The 13,613-nt window shown below is 45.8% G+C and overlaps 1 protein-coding gene across 2 annotated transcripts; it reads left to right on the forward strand.

Annotated features, from left to right (window-relative positions):
- The first annotated feature begins 657 nt into the window (after positions 1-657).
- LOC109488332 (zinc finger protein 84-like) lies at positions 658-9,463 on the forward strand. 2 transcript variants are annotated; one of them, XM_034672352.1, is made up of 4 exons: positions 660-3,052; positions 6,191-6,317; positions 6,585-6,677; positions 7,500-9,463. In XM_034672352.1, exons 1-4 carry the CDS (start codon positions 3,038-3,040, stop codon positions 8,621-8,623), a joined length of 1,359 nt encoding a protein of 452 aa, XP_034528243.1. In that variant the 5' UTR covers positions 660-3,037; the 3' UTR covers positions 8,624-9,463. The 2 variants fall into 2 exon arrangements, with proteins under 2 accessions (XP_019659304.1, XP_034528243.1); XM_019803745.2 differs by lacking the exon at positions 6,585-6,677 and having other exon boundaries at positions 658-3,052.
- Positions 9,464-13,613: the final 4,150 nt, after the last annotated feature.

The raw sequence follows: 13,613 nt of genomic DNA on the forward strand, positions 1-13,613 counted from the left end.
CCCGCTTTCTTAAAAACTAAACCGGAGACTCCCCTAATCCCTTGAAGCTTAAATGAGTAAGATACTGACAGTTTATACCACGAGCACAGCTTGCAAGAAAAGTGGAGGTGGGGCACTCTGTGAGGTGTACTCACATCCAGCCTGTACCTTCTGTGTCCGATGTCGCCCACTCGGAATCCCCATTAAACACATGGGCAGCGTCTGGCCCTGCAGATGGAGGCCTGGACCCCCCACCCTTGTCCGGTGCTCCGCCCAGAGGAGACGCAGTTGTCCTTGGATGCCTTTCCTGTCCTTTTGTTTGTTTTCTTTTTACGATTTTATTTTTAAGTAATCGCTACACCCAACATGGGGCCTGAACTCGCAAGCCCGAGACCCAGGGGGGCAGGCTCACCCGCTGAGCTGGTGATGCTCTCCGCCCCCATCACAGTCAGGCCCTGCTCTCATCAGTACCTGAGTTTGGTGCTAAACCGCATGCTTCGGCCTTGCTGGGAGGTCTTCCGAGGGAAGGAACTCCAGCATTTGTTATGCGGCGCACACCCCAGGGCGCCTTCCCCGCACCCCCGGACTCTCGGAAAGCCAAAGGGGCTTAAGGCGAGGCGCGCCGCAGAGCCCTCTGGGAGATGTAGTTCTGGGGCGAGCGGCACTCTGGGAAATGTAGTTCTGCGCGGTCCGCCGGGAGCCTCTCGGTGGCGCGGCCCCAGCGGGAGGGGGTGGGGGCGGCGCGGGGGCGGCCTCGGTGTCCCTGCGGGCCCGTGGTGACCCCGGCGCGCGTTCCGCCGGTGGCTGCAGTGTTCGGGGCCGCTCTGGGGCGGTCCGTTGAGATCGGAGATGCCGAGGTCTTGGGGGCGGCCGAGGGGCGGAGGATTCCGGAGAGGGGTCCCTGGACGCCGCGCGCGGCGGGTCCTGCGGTTTGGAGCGCGGCCGCCGGAGCGCACGAGTGCGGAGGACTGCTGAGGGGCCTGCGGGGGTCGGCGAGTGGGGTCGGGTGAGGAACCGGAGCCTGTCCGGCTGAGGGCTGGCGGGACAGGCGGCGACGGCGGACTGGGTCTGCCGTGAGTGCGGCCGCGGTGAGCGCTCGTGCACCTGTTAGGGCCGCGGTTGGGGTTCTGCATTAGGGGTGAGTGGCGGGGCCCTGCAGGCTGAGTTGGCCTGAAGCTGCCTGGAATGTGGACGTCAGAGATCTGGACTTGGGGTGCCTGCAGTGATCGGGGCAGCCGTCAAGGGCAGAGATGGGGTGCCTGGTGGGGTTAGTGAAGGACAAGTGGAATTTGCTGATTGGAGGGACCACGAAGTTGAGTGTCTGTGGGGTGACCGCCTTGCGGATTGCTGGGGCTTGCGAGAGCTCTGCGAGTGGGGGGACATTACTGGAGGAGGATTTTTCTCATTAACTTGTTACTGAGCCTTAGGGATGAGTGGCTTGGGGGCCAGTGGGGGCCTGGGGGGTGCTGTGTGTCAGGAACTGTAGGCTCCTGCGGAAGTGAGTGTAGGATGTCCGTTTACATCAGTGACTGGGGAATCAGAGAACAGGATTAGGGTGCCTGGTGGGCGAGGAACTCGGGACTACTAGGGATGATTGAGTGATTGGGGAGGCCCGGGCGTCGATCATTGCAAGAGTCCTTGGGCGCCTGGCTGGCTCTACCCAGTCGGTAGAGCTGGGACTCTTGATCTTAGGGTCCTGAGTTCGAGCCCCACGTTGGGCATAGAGCTTGCTTTTTAAAAAGAGAGAGAAAGAGAGAATAGTGACCGGGCAACTATGGGATGAATCATTTGGAAGCTTGGGGGTGGAGGTCACAGATTAGTTGACATTTGGCTGCAACTGGGGAGCCATGAGGCTGACTGAGGACAAAATATGTTTGGACAACTGGGGAGACAGTATGTGGGGAGAATCTGACCAGTCATCAGGAAGCTGTGGGGGTTAATAAGTGTGAGGGTGAGTGAGGGAGTTGTTGGTGTAAGTGACAAGGTTGTGGGAGTTAGTGATGGGACAATGGTGTCTGAGTGACTGAGACTCAACAGAGCTTGCTGGGAGTGTGATCAGTGGGGTAGATGGTGAAGGGCTGTGGGATTGCCTGGGAGGTCTTTGAGGTTAATGATTGCGTGGGGTTGGGGGTCAGTGATTGAAGAGTAGGGATGCCACGGTATTGGGTATTGGTTGAGAGCTGATTGGGTGACCTATATGATACGATCACAGGTCTGTGTTTATATTTCTGTGTCTGAAAGTGGGTTTACTGTTTAAAGTGGGTTTGCAGTTTAAAAATTTAAGAAGACTTTAGATCACATTTTTGTCATATCAGCATGGTTTCTATCACCCTGACGTTGCTATTGATGGGTGTTTTCTGATTTCTCTCTAATCATGTCATGTAATAATAAGAGCACTAACTAGCATTTACTAAATGTTCATGTGCCAGTCGTAGTTCTAAGGTATTTACATGTATTAACTAATTTAGAACTCTCAAGAACGTTATGAGCTTAAAATGAACTACTTGTATTTTGAGGAGAAGCTCTGCTAAATTATTCGTTTCATCAACTGCTGGATTCAGTTTCCTTTTTTATTTTGCCTTTATTTAAAAATGAAATTGATGTTCTTATTTTCTGTTGGGTATATATTTTACACATACACACATGGTCTCTATTTCCCTTCCCCCTTTTGAGAGAGAATGAGTGCTTGGTGAAATGCTGCTATTGAGGCTGTGGAGTTCCTTGTGCATACCCCACTATTTTGAGTCCTTGTTAGGTCTGTTTAGAGTCTATGGAAAACCCACTTTGAGCTTTAAATGCAGGTGAGTTTCCAGCAAGAGAGGGATGTTTGCATCAACTAAGGAGAATTTGTTAACTGATTCAACAGATTGCAGTTTCCATGAACTAATTGACTTATTTGCGATAAAGAAGTCGTCTCAGGACCAAGGATCCTTGGTGAGAAGAATGCTGACCAGAGACCTTTAATTTGAGCATTAAGATAGAGTCCAGAAGATACGCAGAGTCCACAAGGACAGAGCAGAGCCTGCACTTTCTGGCCATTTCCCAAGAGTAGCAGAAAATGACCAAGTCCCAGGTGAGTAATTCATTTATTTCCTCAATTGTGATTCCATACAGTTCACCCAACTTAAGTGAACAATTTACTGTTGTGGGTCTTTAGTAAGTTTAGAGGCTTCTGCAACTGCCTGATTGTTCAGCCACTATCTAATTTTAGAATATTTTCATCCTCGGGGCGGCTGGGTGGCTCAGTTGGTGAAGCATCTGCCTTCGGCTCAGGTCATGATCTAGGCCTAGGTCCTGGGATCGAGTCCTGCATCGGGCTTCCTGCTCAACAGGGAGCCTGCTTCCCCCTCTCCCTCTGCCTGCCACTCCCCCTGCTTGTGCTCTCTCCCTCAGTCAAATGACTACGTAAAATCTTTAAAAAAAAGAAAAAGAAGAAGAGGAAGAAGATTTTCGTCTTCCTAAAAAGAAGCCCCATCCCCTTAGCCGGTACTCCGCCTCTCTCCCCACCCACATCCAGGCCACCACAGTGCGCTCGCTGTCTCTCTGCATTTGCCCATTCTACCCATACGGTATCAATGGGATCACAGGCTACAAGGTCTTTTGTGACTGCCTTCTCTCATGCAGCCTACTTGCAGGATGGGACATGAATTAATATCTATTGTCTCTCGCTGTGGACTAATATTCTGTTGTGTGACTATAGCACATTTTGTTTATCTGTTCCTCATTTGCTGGACATTTGGATTATTTCCACATTTTGGCTATTAGGATAATGTTACTACGAACATTTGTGTTCTCTCTTCTCTTGGTACATACCTAGGAATGGAATCGCTGGTTCCTATGGTAACTATATTTAACATTTTGAAGAACTGATAAACTTTTTTTTAAAAGTATTTTCCTTTTTTTTTTTTTTTAAGATTTCCTTATGTATTTGAGAGAGAGAGATAGAGAGTGCGTGTGAACGGGCGGGGGGCGGGGGGCGAGGGGTGTGGAGCAGAGGCAGAGGGAGAGAATCTGAAGCAGATGCCCCACTGAGGACAGAGCCTGGTGTGGGGCTCGATCCCACAACTGTGAGACCATGACCTGAGCCGAAATCAAGAGTCGGGCACCTTCCCGACTGAGCCACCCAGGCGCCCCACTGATAAACTTGTTTTAAAGTGGCTGCTACATTTTATAGCCCCACCAGCAATGTACGAGGGCTTCGACTTCTCCAGTCCTCACCAACACTGTCGTCGTCTGATTGTGGCCATTCCAGGGGCTGTGCAATGGTACCCTTGTGGTTTTCATTTGCATTTCCCTCTGTACCCACATTGATGTGTCTGGACATAAAATTTTTTTTTAAAGATTTTTTATTTATTTATAAGACAGAGATAGAGACAGCCAGCGAGAGAGGGAACACAAGCAGGGGGAGTGAGAGGAAGAAGCAGGCTCATAGCGGAAGAGCCTGACGTGGGGCTCCGATCCCATAACGCTGGGATCACGCCCTGAGCCGAAGGCAGACGCTTAACCGCTCTGCCACCCAGGCGCCCCTGGACATAAAATTTTTATTCACATTCTTTATTGCTTTTAGTTGGAAGGCTCTTGTCTGCCTCCAACTTTGGGGAACTTTCTTGTTTTATTTCACTAATTATTTCCTCCCCTTTATTATCCATTCTGTCTAGCTCTGGAATACTTGATGGATTTTTGGATCTAACCTCTGAGTTTAAAAACTTTTCTTTAATATATTTGACTTCTTTTCTTGTCATCTTTATTCTTGTGGAGTTCATCAGTGTGGTAATTCACACTGCAAATGTCCTCTTTCAGTAGATACAATCTGCTGTTTGGCCAGTATATCAAGCTTTCTTTCCGTTCAAGTTTTAATAACAACTCCTTTAACGATTCCATCTAGTGTTTCAACGTGATGGTTGAAGATAAGGGCCTGAAACGGGAGTGTCGTTTACATTAAAATACTTGTTTCAAAATCAAAAATACAGTTTTTCTAGGGATGATAACTTATATAGGATGTAAAATCCAGATCTTGTGTTTGGCTTGAAATCATACTTTTGGGGGCACCTGGGTGGCTCCTTCGGTTAAGCATCTGCCTTCAGCTCAGGTCATGATCTCAGGGTCCCGAGATTGGGTGCCACTCAGCGGGGAGTCTGCTTCTCCCTGTGTACCCCCCCATGCGCTCGCTCTTTTTCTATGTTTCTCTCAAATAAATAAAATCTTTTTTTTTTAAGATTTTATTTATTTATTTGACAGAGAGACAGCCAGCAAGAGAGGGAACACAAGCAGGGGGAGTGGGAGAGGAAGAAGCAGGCTCATAGCAGAGGAGCCTGATGTGGGGCTCAATCCCAGAATGCCAGGATCACGCCCTGAGCCGAAGGCAGATGCTTAACTGCTGTGCCACCCAGGTGCCCCTCAAATAAATAAAATCTTTAAAAAAAAATGGCTAAATAAATGTATCACTTGGGGATGACGTCATTTACAAATAGTAGCTCTGACAATAGGCCATTTAAGTTTCTCCTGCAGGACCTGGAAGTAGACAGTCCTGGGCTGGCACAGCGCTCGAGGGGTGCCATAAAAGGCTATGGGTCTTTCCAGGGTTCACTCTGCCGTACTTCACAAGTCCCTTTTCTTCTCACACGTTACCTCACGGCTCAAGGTGGCTACTGCAGCTCCAAGTACAACGTCTGCTTCAAAAGCGGGGAGAGGGACGCCTGGGTGGCACAGTTGGTTAAGCGTCCAACTCTTAGTTTCCGCTCAGGCCATGATCTCAGGGTCATGGATCAGGTCCCACATCAGGATTCGTGCTCAGCACAGAATCTGCTCAAGACTGTCTCCCCTCTCCCTCTGCCCCTCCCCCTGCTCGCTCGCTCACTCTCTGAAATAAATAAATAAATCCTTTAAAAAATAATAAAAAAATAAAAGCAGGGAGCACAGTAGTGAGAGCAGAGGGTACTGTCACTATCTCTCTCTCTTATCAGAAGAGAGCAGCTTCCCCCAGATCCTGCCGCCAGCATGTAATCACAGCCCTCACTCTGGATGTAAGAGGGAACAGTTATGGTTTGTTACTGGGAACGGGGCGCATTTGCACCCCTCGTACAATTGAGGTTAGCAGACAGATGGAGAAGAGCTAGCCTGAAGGTTACTAGTGGCTCCTTCCCTGGGGTCCTGACATCTTTGATTATCCAGAACCCATTGGTTCAGTCTTACCAGGTGCATGCTCTTGCAGGGGTCACTGTCGTTTGAGGACGTGGCTGTGGACTTCACGTGGGAGGAGTGGCAGCTGCTGGACTCGGCTCAGAAGACGCTGTACAGAAGTGTGACGTTGGAGAACTTGAGCAGCCTTGTGTCACTGGGTAAGGGCACATCGTGTGTGGACGTGGACTCGCGTCCTTTTCCTGGTCATTTTCTGAAAAGTGGGACCTGTGAAGTGTGTAAGGGCTTTGGGCTTTAGTTTAAGAATTCAAAAATTCTTAGCCCTTTCTTGTCTTTGGAGTGTCTGTCCACGCACATCCCCAACGAAAGGCCTCATTCACACCCTCTGAAGCTAAGCATTTATTTATTCTTTAGAAGCCTGAGCCCAAAAAATTGGGCTCAGGTCCTGTGTGACTTCCCATACACAGGGTTTCAACTTATCAGACCAGATGTGATCTCCAGACTGGAGCAGGAGCAGCTGTGGGTAATGGGTGAAGACATCCCCAGTCAGAGCTTTTCAGGTGAGTCTCTGGGAGGCGGTGGAGTTGAAATGCCAGTTGGCAGTAAGCAGCGAGGACAGTGGAGGGGGGGCAGCTGTGCGGTGTTGTTCAGAGAAGTCCCCAAGTCGCTAAACCCTCGAAGTGACCCCGAACCATTGCGCTGAGCTTCTCAGGTACGCATCCATGGGAGGGTCATCTGTCTGTCTTTGCTCTGATTTTGGAGTGAGCTGCGCTTCTCTGGTCTGCATGAAGGAGCTCAACCCCTCTTTCTCATGTCAGACCCCAGACGTTCATTTTGCTCTCCACATCACACACCTTATCCTGCTGATAGATCCCTTTTCTTTTCTCGTAGACACAGGATTCATTGTGATTTTTTCCTCTCACTTTCTAATTTCCACGTATTTTCTTGGCCCTTTCATTGGTAAATGCCTCAGGTAACTATTGTATTCCTGCAGTCATTTCCTCTAGTCTCTCCTTGATTTCTTTTATGACAGTTACTCCTTCTGTGCCTGTAACCAAAGGAATAACATTGGTGTCATCATCCCCTGCCTTTACTGCAACTTTGTATTGCCATGTCTTAGAGTCCAGAGTGTGTGCAAATGAAACCTTTTACCTGGGACAGATTATTATATCATGGCCTCTAACAACCTATTGAGTCAACCTTTTTTTTTTAATCTTTTCCTTATCTATTATTGGTTTTCTACCTCAGTTTCCATGAAAGCACTTCATTTAATTTTAATTCCCAAACATGTACAGGTGTGCGTGATTATTTCTGTAGTTCCAGTTCGTCTGGTTCAGTTATTGAGGAATTCACAACATGTGTTTTATTGTTCTCTTTTCTAGAATACTGGAAAGCTGATGATTACAAAGCATGGCACCAAGAAATTCAAGACGGGATTAAAAAATTGGAACAAGTCCGTGAAATGAATGCAAGTGGGAAAATATTTCAGTCTGGTGTGAACCTTGCACCTTTAAAGCAAAAGCCCAATAAGCGTGTCTCAAATGGAAAACATTTGAAATACTCATTAGATTTATTTACTCAGACTGGAAACTGTGGAAGAAAGAAAGCTGGTAAGGTCAACGGATACGAGAAATCCTTTCCCCATACTGAACGTGAGAAGACTCATGTTGGATTAAAATACTATGAATGTAATGAATGTGGAAAAGTCATCAGCAAGAAGTCACGACTCATTGTCCATCAGAGAACACACACAGGAGAGAAACCATTCCAATGCACTGCATGTGGCAAAGCCTTTTCCCAGAAGTCGCACCTTGTTACACATCAGACAGTTCACACAGGAGAAAAACTCTATGGATGTGAGTGTGGGAAGGCCTTCTCTAGAAAGTCACACCTCATCACACATCAGAGAACTCACACGGGAGAGAAACCGTATGAATGCAGCAACTGTAGCAAAGTCTTCTCTCAGACATCACAGCTCGTCATTCACCAGCGAAGTCACACAGGAGAGAAACCCTATGCCTGTGGTGAATGTGGGAAAGCCTTTAGTGGGAAGTCACAACTCATTACGCATAAGAGAACCCATATAGATGAAAAGCCCAACAAATGCAGTGAATGTGGCAAGGCCTTCAGAGAGAAGTCAAGTCTCAATAAGCATCAGAGAACTCATTCGGGAGAGAAACCCTATGGATGCAGTGAGTGTGGGAAAGCCTTCAGTGGGAAGTCACTCCTCATCAGACACCAGAAAACTCATTCAGGAGAAAAGCCCTATGGATGCGATGAGTGTACGAAAGCATTTATTTGGAAGTCACAGCTCATCATACATCAGCGGACTCACACAGGAGAGAAGCCCTACGAATGCGGCAAATGTGGGAAAGCCTTCTCCCAGAAGTCACACCTCCTCATACATCAGCGGACTCACACAGAACAGAAACCCCAGAAACAGAGCGAATGTGAGAAGCTCTTAAAAAATAATCGCACTTCTCTCCACATCCTAAAACTCATTTAGAGAAAACTTCTGAAGGCCGTGAGTACAGGAAAGGCCGTGGCGGGAAGCGCTACTTCCCTAAACATCAGAATGCCAAATGGGAGAGCGCGCCTGTGTGCGGTGAACGTGGCAAAGACCACAGAGAAAAGCACTCAGCAAACAGTCTAGTCTCGTTGTAAATCAAGTTATTCATATTGAGAACAAAAATAATGATTTAAAAGAACGTAGAAAAATTTGTCCATAGGAATGTTACAAAAAATCAATTTCCAACTCTGGTATTGCATCTTTTAAAGAAAAGATTATTCAATTTTAAATAATAAGCATATGAAACTTTAAAGATACGTATCTGTGCGTATATATATGTTAGCAATCATGACAGTCCTGTAAAGAGCCTGTTGCTTCAGAGGAATATTCCTGAGTATGGCTACATGTTACAAATTTAGTTATTTTCATAGCACATGTGAAATTAATCTGTGAACATGGCGTCTGTCAAGAGTGCTACACAGTGTATATCATTTGTCTTGTACCATAACAGTAGAAGATCAGCTGGACCAAGCGATGTATTTATTATTTAACAAATAGTTTAAGTTACATTGCCAGATACTTTTTGGCACATGTAAATGAGCTTGAGAACTCTTACCGTGCTCTGTCTACAATAATAGAAGCTGGAATTTTTCAATAAAATCTCCTGCCTCCTCTGAGTCACCAGTTTACATACAGAATTGTTCATATTAGGCATGCAAGCAAGAATGTATGTCAACACACGACTGAGTGAGCAAAAGAAAAGCTCTGAATTGCATTGCTCTTCATCTAAGTACATGAGAAATGGGGTTCGTAAAAATAAAAGACCCACGAAGCTTATCCTCCTGTTATTTTTCAGTGGGATTTCTGTAGATTCAGTTGTATGTAGGTTAAATATAATACAGCCAAGAAACTGTATTTTAGGTTGATATGCTAAGACATCATGCAATACTGTTCTCTGTGTCAATCTTTTAATGTTTTCCTAAAGTACTTTGCAAATAATTAGAAGAAACTCACTTAATTAAAAAACACACCACGTAGTTCTATAAGGTCCCATGCAGAGGCTTTTGCTGGGAGGATTAGGGTTTTTGGTGGTTTGATCCAGACATCTTGCACAGATGAGGGTTTAGAAATCAAGCTACTTTATTGTTGGAAAAAAACCCTCTACTTAACATACAAGAAACCTTGCAACGCACCAGGCATTCTCTTGCTTTTAAATATGCCAACCTTAAGTTTATTTTTAAATAATGTGTCTTGAAAATGACAAAAGCCTTTCTTAAATGTTGGTGAAATTCAGAAGTTTGCATCACACCCTCAATGTGTGATTTTCTTATGTTGCCAACACAAGAAATTTATCTGTTGAAACCATCTATTATGCACGTTACCCCTACCTCTGTTTACAATTTTTAGTACTTTCTCTCCTTGATAAAGCCGGACAATGTCAGAACTCTTTCCTGAATGACTGTAACATGCAGACTTACAGAAAAAGGACTGTGTTCATTAGAGAAAGGGAGATTTGTGGACGGTGGTCTTTACATTGCATATCCAAGAGCAAATGTTGTTTGTAAATGGGGTTGCATCAAAATTAAAGTTAGGACCTAGGTTAGCCAAGTATTGCTTTGGGGGGTTGACCTTGACCCCACATTGCTTATGCAGCCCATATGGGGAGGGCTTCATTATTCTGAAGTGTCATGTGAGCACTTGTCTGACTTACCGACCAGGGTCCAAGTTTGAGCACAACAGCTACTCTAAGTGAAGCTGAGGGAATTTAGCTGCAGTTGGCTAAAGAGGCAGCAGGAGAGATGAGAAGCCAGAGAGAGTGGTGAGGGGGAGCTATGAGTAAGTATTCACATGCAGTTTCTGCTCCCGGTCCTTGCAACCTTGGGTTCCTCTGGGTCCGAGGAATTAATCCTTAAGGGAAGAAGGGTCCTATAAAACGTCACAACAGCAGCTCCTTGATGCTATTTTGAGATCTTGTGCTGGGGTTCTAAATCCACAGAACTAGGAATTGCTGGCACACATCTGGGGCCGGGTGGACTCTGTACAGAGCCTCTTAGTATTTCCATGATGACTGTGAGTACCAGTGGGAGACTAAAGCACCCTAATAAGGACAGGACTGCTAGAAACTCAGTCTTCACTAATGAAGACTTGGGTTTCCCCACAAGTAAAGATCCTTGACCCACCAATACCTTGCTAATGGCAGGCATAATATGGAACAGGTGGCAGGAAAAAAGTTACTAAAAAAATGAAGTTTTGTGGTGAGTACAGAGGCGAATATAACTGCTATGTATATTTTTGTTGTTTCAACAAATTTTCCTTCCCTATTTTTTGTTTCGAATTGGAACATTGGTGAGGCTTTGCTTTATAATTTAGTTCATAGGTCATGAGACCAAGAAAAGTCACATTGGGGGCACCTGGGTGGCTCAGTCAGTTAAGCAGCTGACTTCGACTCTGGTCATGATCTCAGGTTCCTGGGATCAAGTCCTGCGTTGGGCTCCCTGCTTAGCGGGGAGTCTGCCTCTGCCCCTTCCTGCTGCTCAAGTGCTCTCTCTCTCTCTCTCTCTCTCAAATAAATAAATACCTTAAAAGTCCTGAAGGATATAAAGTATTTGGGAAATATTATGAACAAAACCGGCCTAATGGACATTATAAGCCTCTACACATTAAATCTGCAGAATGCACATTTTTCAAGTGCCCATAAAACATTTACAAATACAGACCATCTGTGATGCCATAAATCAGGTCTCCGTAGATGAAAATCCTAGGATATGTTCTCTAATAATAGATACAAAAATAAGGGTAAGTCTGAAAAATGCTCAAGTATTTGGAAATTAGGCAATATGCTTATAAAAAAAACACACAAAACGAAGAAATCAAAGGGGAATAAGAATGTAGCTTGGGGGGCGCCTGCGTGGCACAGTGGTTGAGCGTCTGCCTTCGGCTCAGGGCGTGATCCCAGCGTTGTGGGATCGAGCCCCACATCAGGCTCCTCTGCTGGGAGCCTGCCTTCCTCTCCCACTCCCCCTGCTTGTTGTTCCCTCTCTCACTGGCTGTCTCTAACTCTGTCAAATAAATAAATAAAATCTTTAAAAAAAAAAAAAAGAATGTAGCTTGAACTAAATGATAAGAAAAAAAAATCTTAGTTCAAGGGAGGCAGCTTATATGCGGAAAGAAGGAAAGTCTGGTGTGAATGATTTAAGCCTCTATAGAGCATATTAAATCCAAAATGGTAGGAAATAATAAAGATAAAAGAAATCAATAAAATAGGAAACAAAAATAGAGAAAATTAACAAAAATGTAATCAGTTCTTTGAAATTATAAAATGGATAAACCCCAGCTAGAGCGATCAAGAAAATAGAAACTCAAATTACTGGTGGCAGGGATAATAGAGTTTTCCTTACAGATCCTGTAGGTACTAAAAGGTAGATAGAGGGCGCCTGAGTGGCTCAGTCGGTTAAGCGTCTGCCTTCGGTTCAGGTCGTGATCCCAGGGTCCTGGGATCAAGTCCTACACCCGCTCAGCTCTGCTTCTCCCTTTTCCCTCCCCCCACTCATGCTCTCATGTTCTTGTACACATCCGGCCTGATGGGATTAGAGAGGGAGGTTGGGATCTCTGCATTCTCACGACAGCGATAAACAGGGGCATTCAGGGTGTGTTCGCACAAACAGCTCTCCAGCACATACCAAACACAAACCGCTTTGAACATCCCTAATGCACCTGTAAGATCACTGCTGATACAGCCTGCACGAAACAACCCACGAATGCTCTTTTGTAACTTGTACATCCAACAGAACATAAAATGTAATAAATGTTATCATTCCCATGTAATTTTAATTATTGGTAGTATTCATGATGAAATTATTTTTTTAAGATTTTATTTATTGATTTGACAGAGACAGCCAGCGAGAGAGGGGACACAAGCAGAGGGAGAGGAAGAAGCAGACTCCCAGCAGAGGAGCCGGATATGGAACTTGATCCCAGGACTCTGGGATCACACCCTGAGGCGAAGGCAAACGCTCAAGGACTGAGCCACCCAGGCACCCCCATGATGAAATACTTTAATTCTTTACACATAATTACTTATTTTATGTATAAAATGTAACACTTATTTACCTATGTATACATATATATCTTTTTTTTTTTAAGATTTCTTTAGATCCCACGACCCTGGATCATGACCTGAACTGAAATCAAGAGTTGGAAGCCCAAAGAACTGAGCCACCCAGGTGCCCCTGATTTTCAAGTTTTAAATGGTGGGTTACATTCCAGTGTACACTTTTCCTTCACATAATTGTGCAGTGTTAACTGTTTGGGAAAACTTTCCTGTGTGCATGCACTTACCCAGTTAGAACATTTATGATCCTCCCCTTAATTCTTTTTTTTTTTAAAGATTTTATTTATTTATGTGACAGAGAGACAGCCAGCAAGAGAGGGAACACAGCAGGGGAGAGGGAGAGGAAGAAGCAGGCTCCCAGCCGAGGAGCCTGATGTGGGACTCGATCCCCGAACGCCAGGATCACGCCCTGAGCCGAAGGCAGACGCTTAACGACTGAGCTACCCAGGCGCCCCCCTCCCCTTAATTCTTACCACAAAAATAGGGCAAATAAATTCTATGCAGTTGATGAACTGGTGGTCATATAATAGTTTTGTAAAGTTGGTTGGTGAATTGGTCAGGAGCGGTAAAATGCTGTAAAATGTGTCCAGGTCATTGACTCAGCCGCTCTTCCTTGTGGGGTCCACTTGGAAGCAGCGATGGGGGTGCAGTGACTCCTCTAACTTGTATGGGCCGCAAGTTTGCCTACACGTGGGGGCTCTAGCAAAAAGGAGGTATCATCTGCAGCGTGTGGCTGAGCTCAGCATGAATAGTTGTGGGAACACAGGCCCTGAGTTAGATTTTTTTTTTAAAGATTTTATTTATTGTTAGAGAGAGAGAGAGCACAAGCAGGGGGAACGGCAGGCAGAGGGAGAAGCAGGCCCGTTGCTAAGCAAG

Source organism: Ailuropoda melanoleuca, chromosome 12 (assembly GCF_002007445.2).
Source record: "Ailuropoda melanoleuca isolate Jingjing chromosome 12, ASM200744v2, whole genome shotgun sequence".
Taxonomy (NCBI): Eukaryota; Metazoa; Chordata; class Mammalia; order Carnivora; family Ursidae; genus Ailuropoda; species Ailuropoda melanoleuca.

What these genes read in the sequence shown, in the direction of transcription:
- LOC109488332 (XM_034672352.1), top strand. An exon ending in GAGCAGCCTTGTGTCACTGG is followed by an intron (nt 6,318 to 6,584) that starts GTAAGGGCACAT and finishes TCCCATACACAG; the next exon opens with GGTTTCAACTTATCAGACCA. An exon ending in CCCCAGTCAGAGCTTTTCAG is followed by an intron (nt 6,678 to 7,499) that starts GTGAGTCTCTGG and finishes TCTCTTTTCTAG; the next exon opens with AATACTGGAAAGCTGATGAT.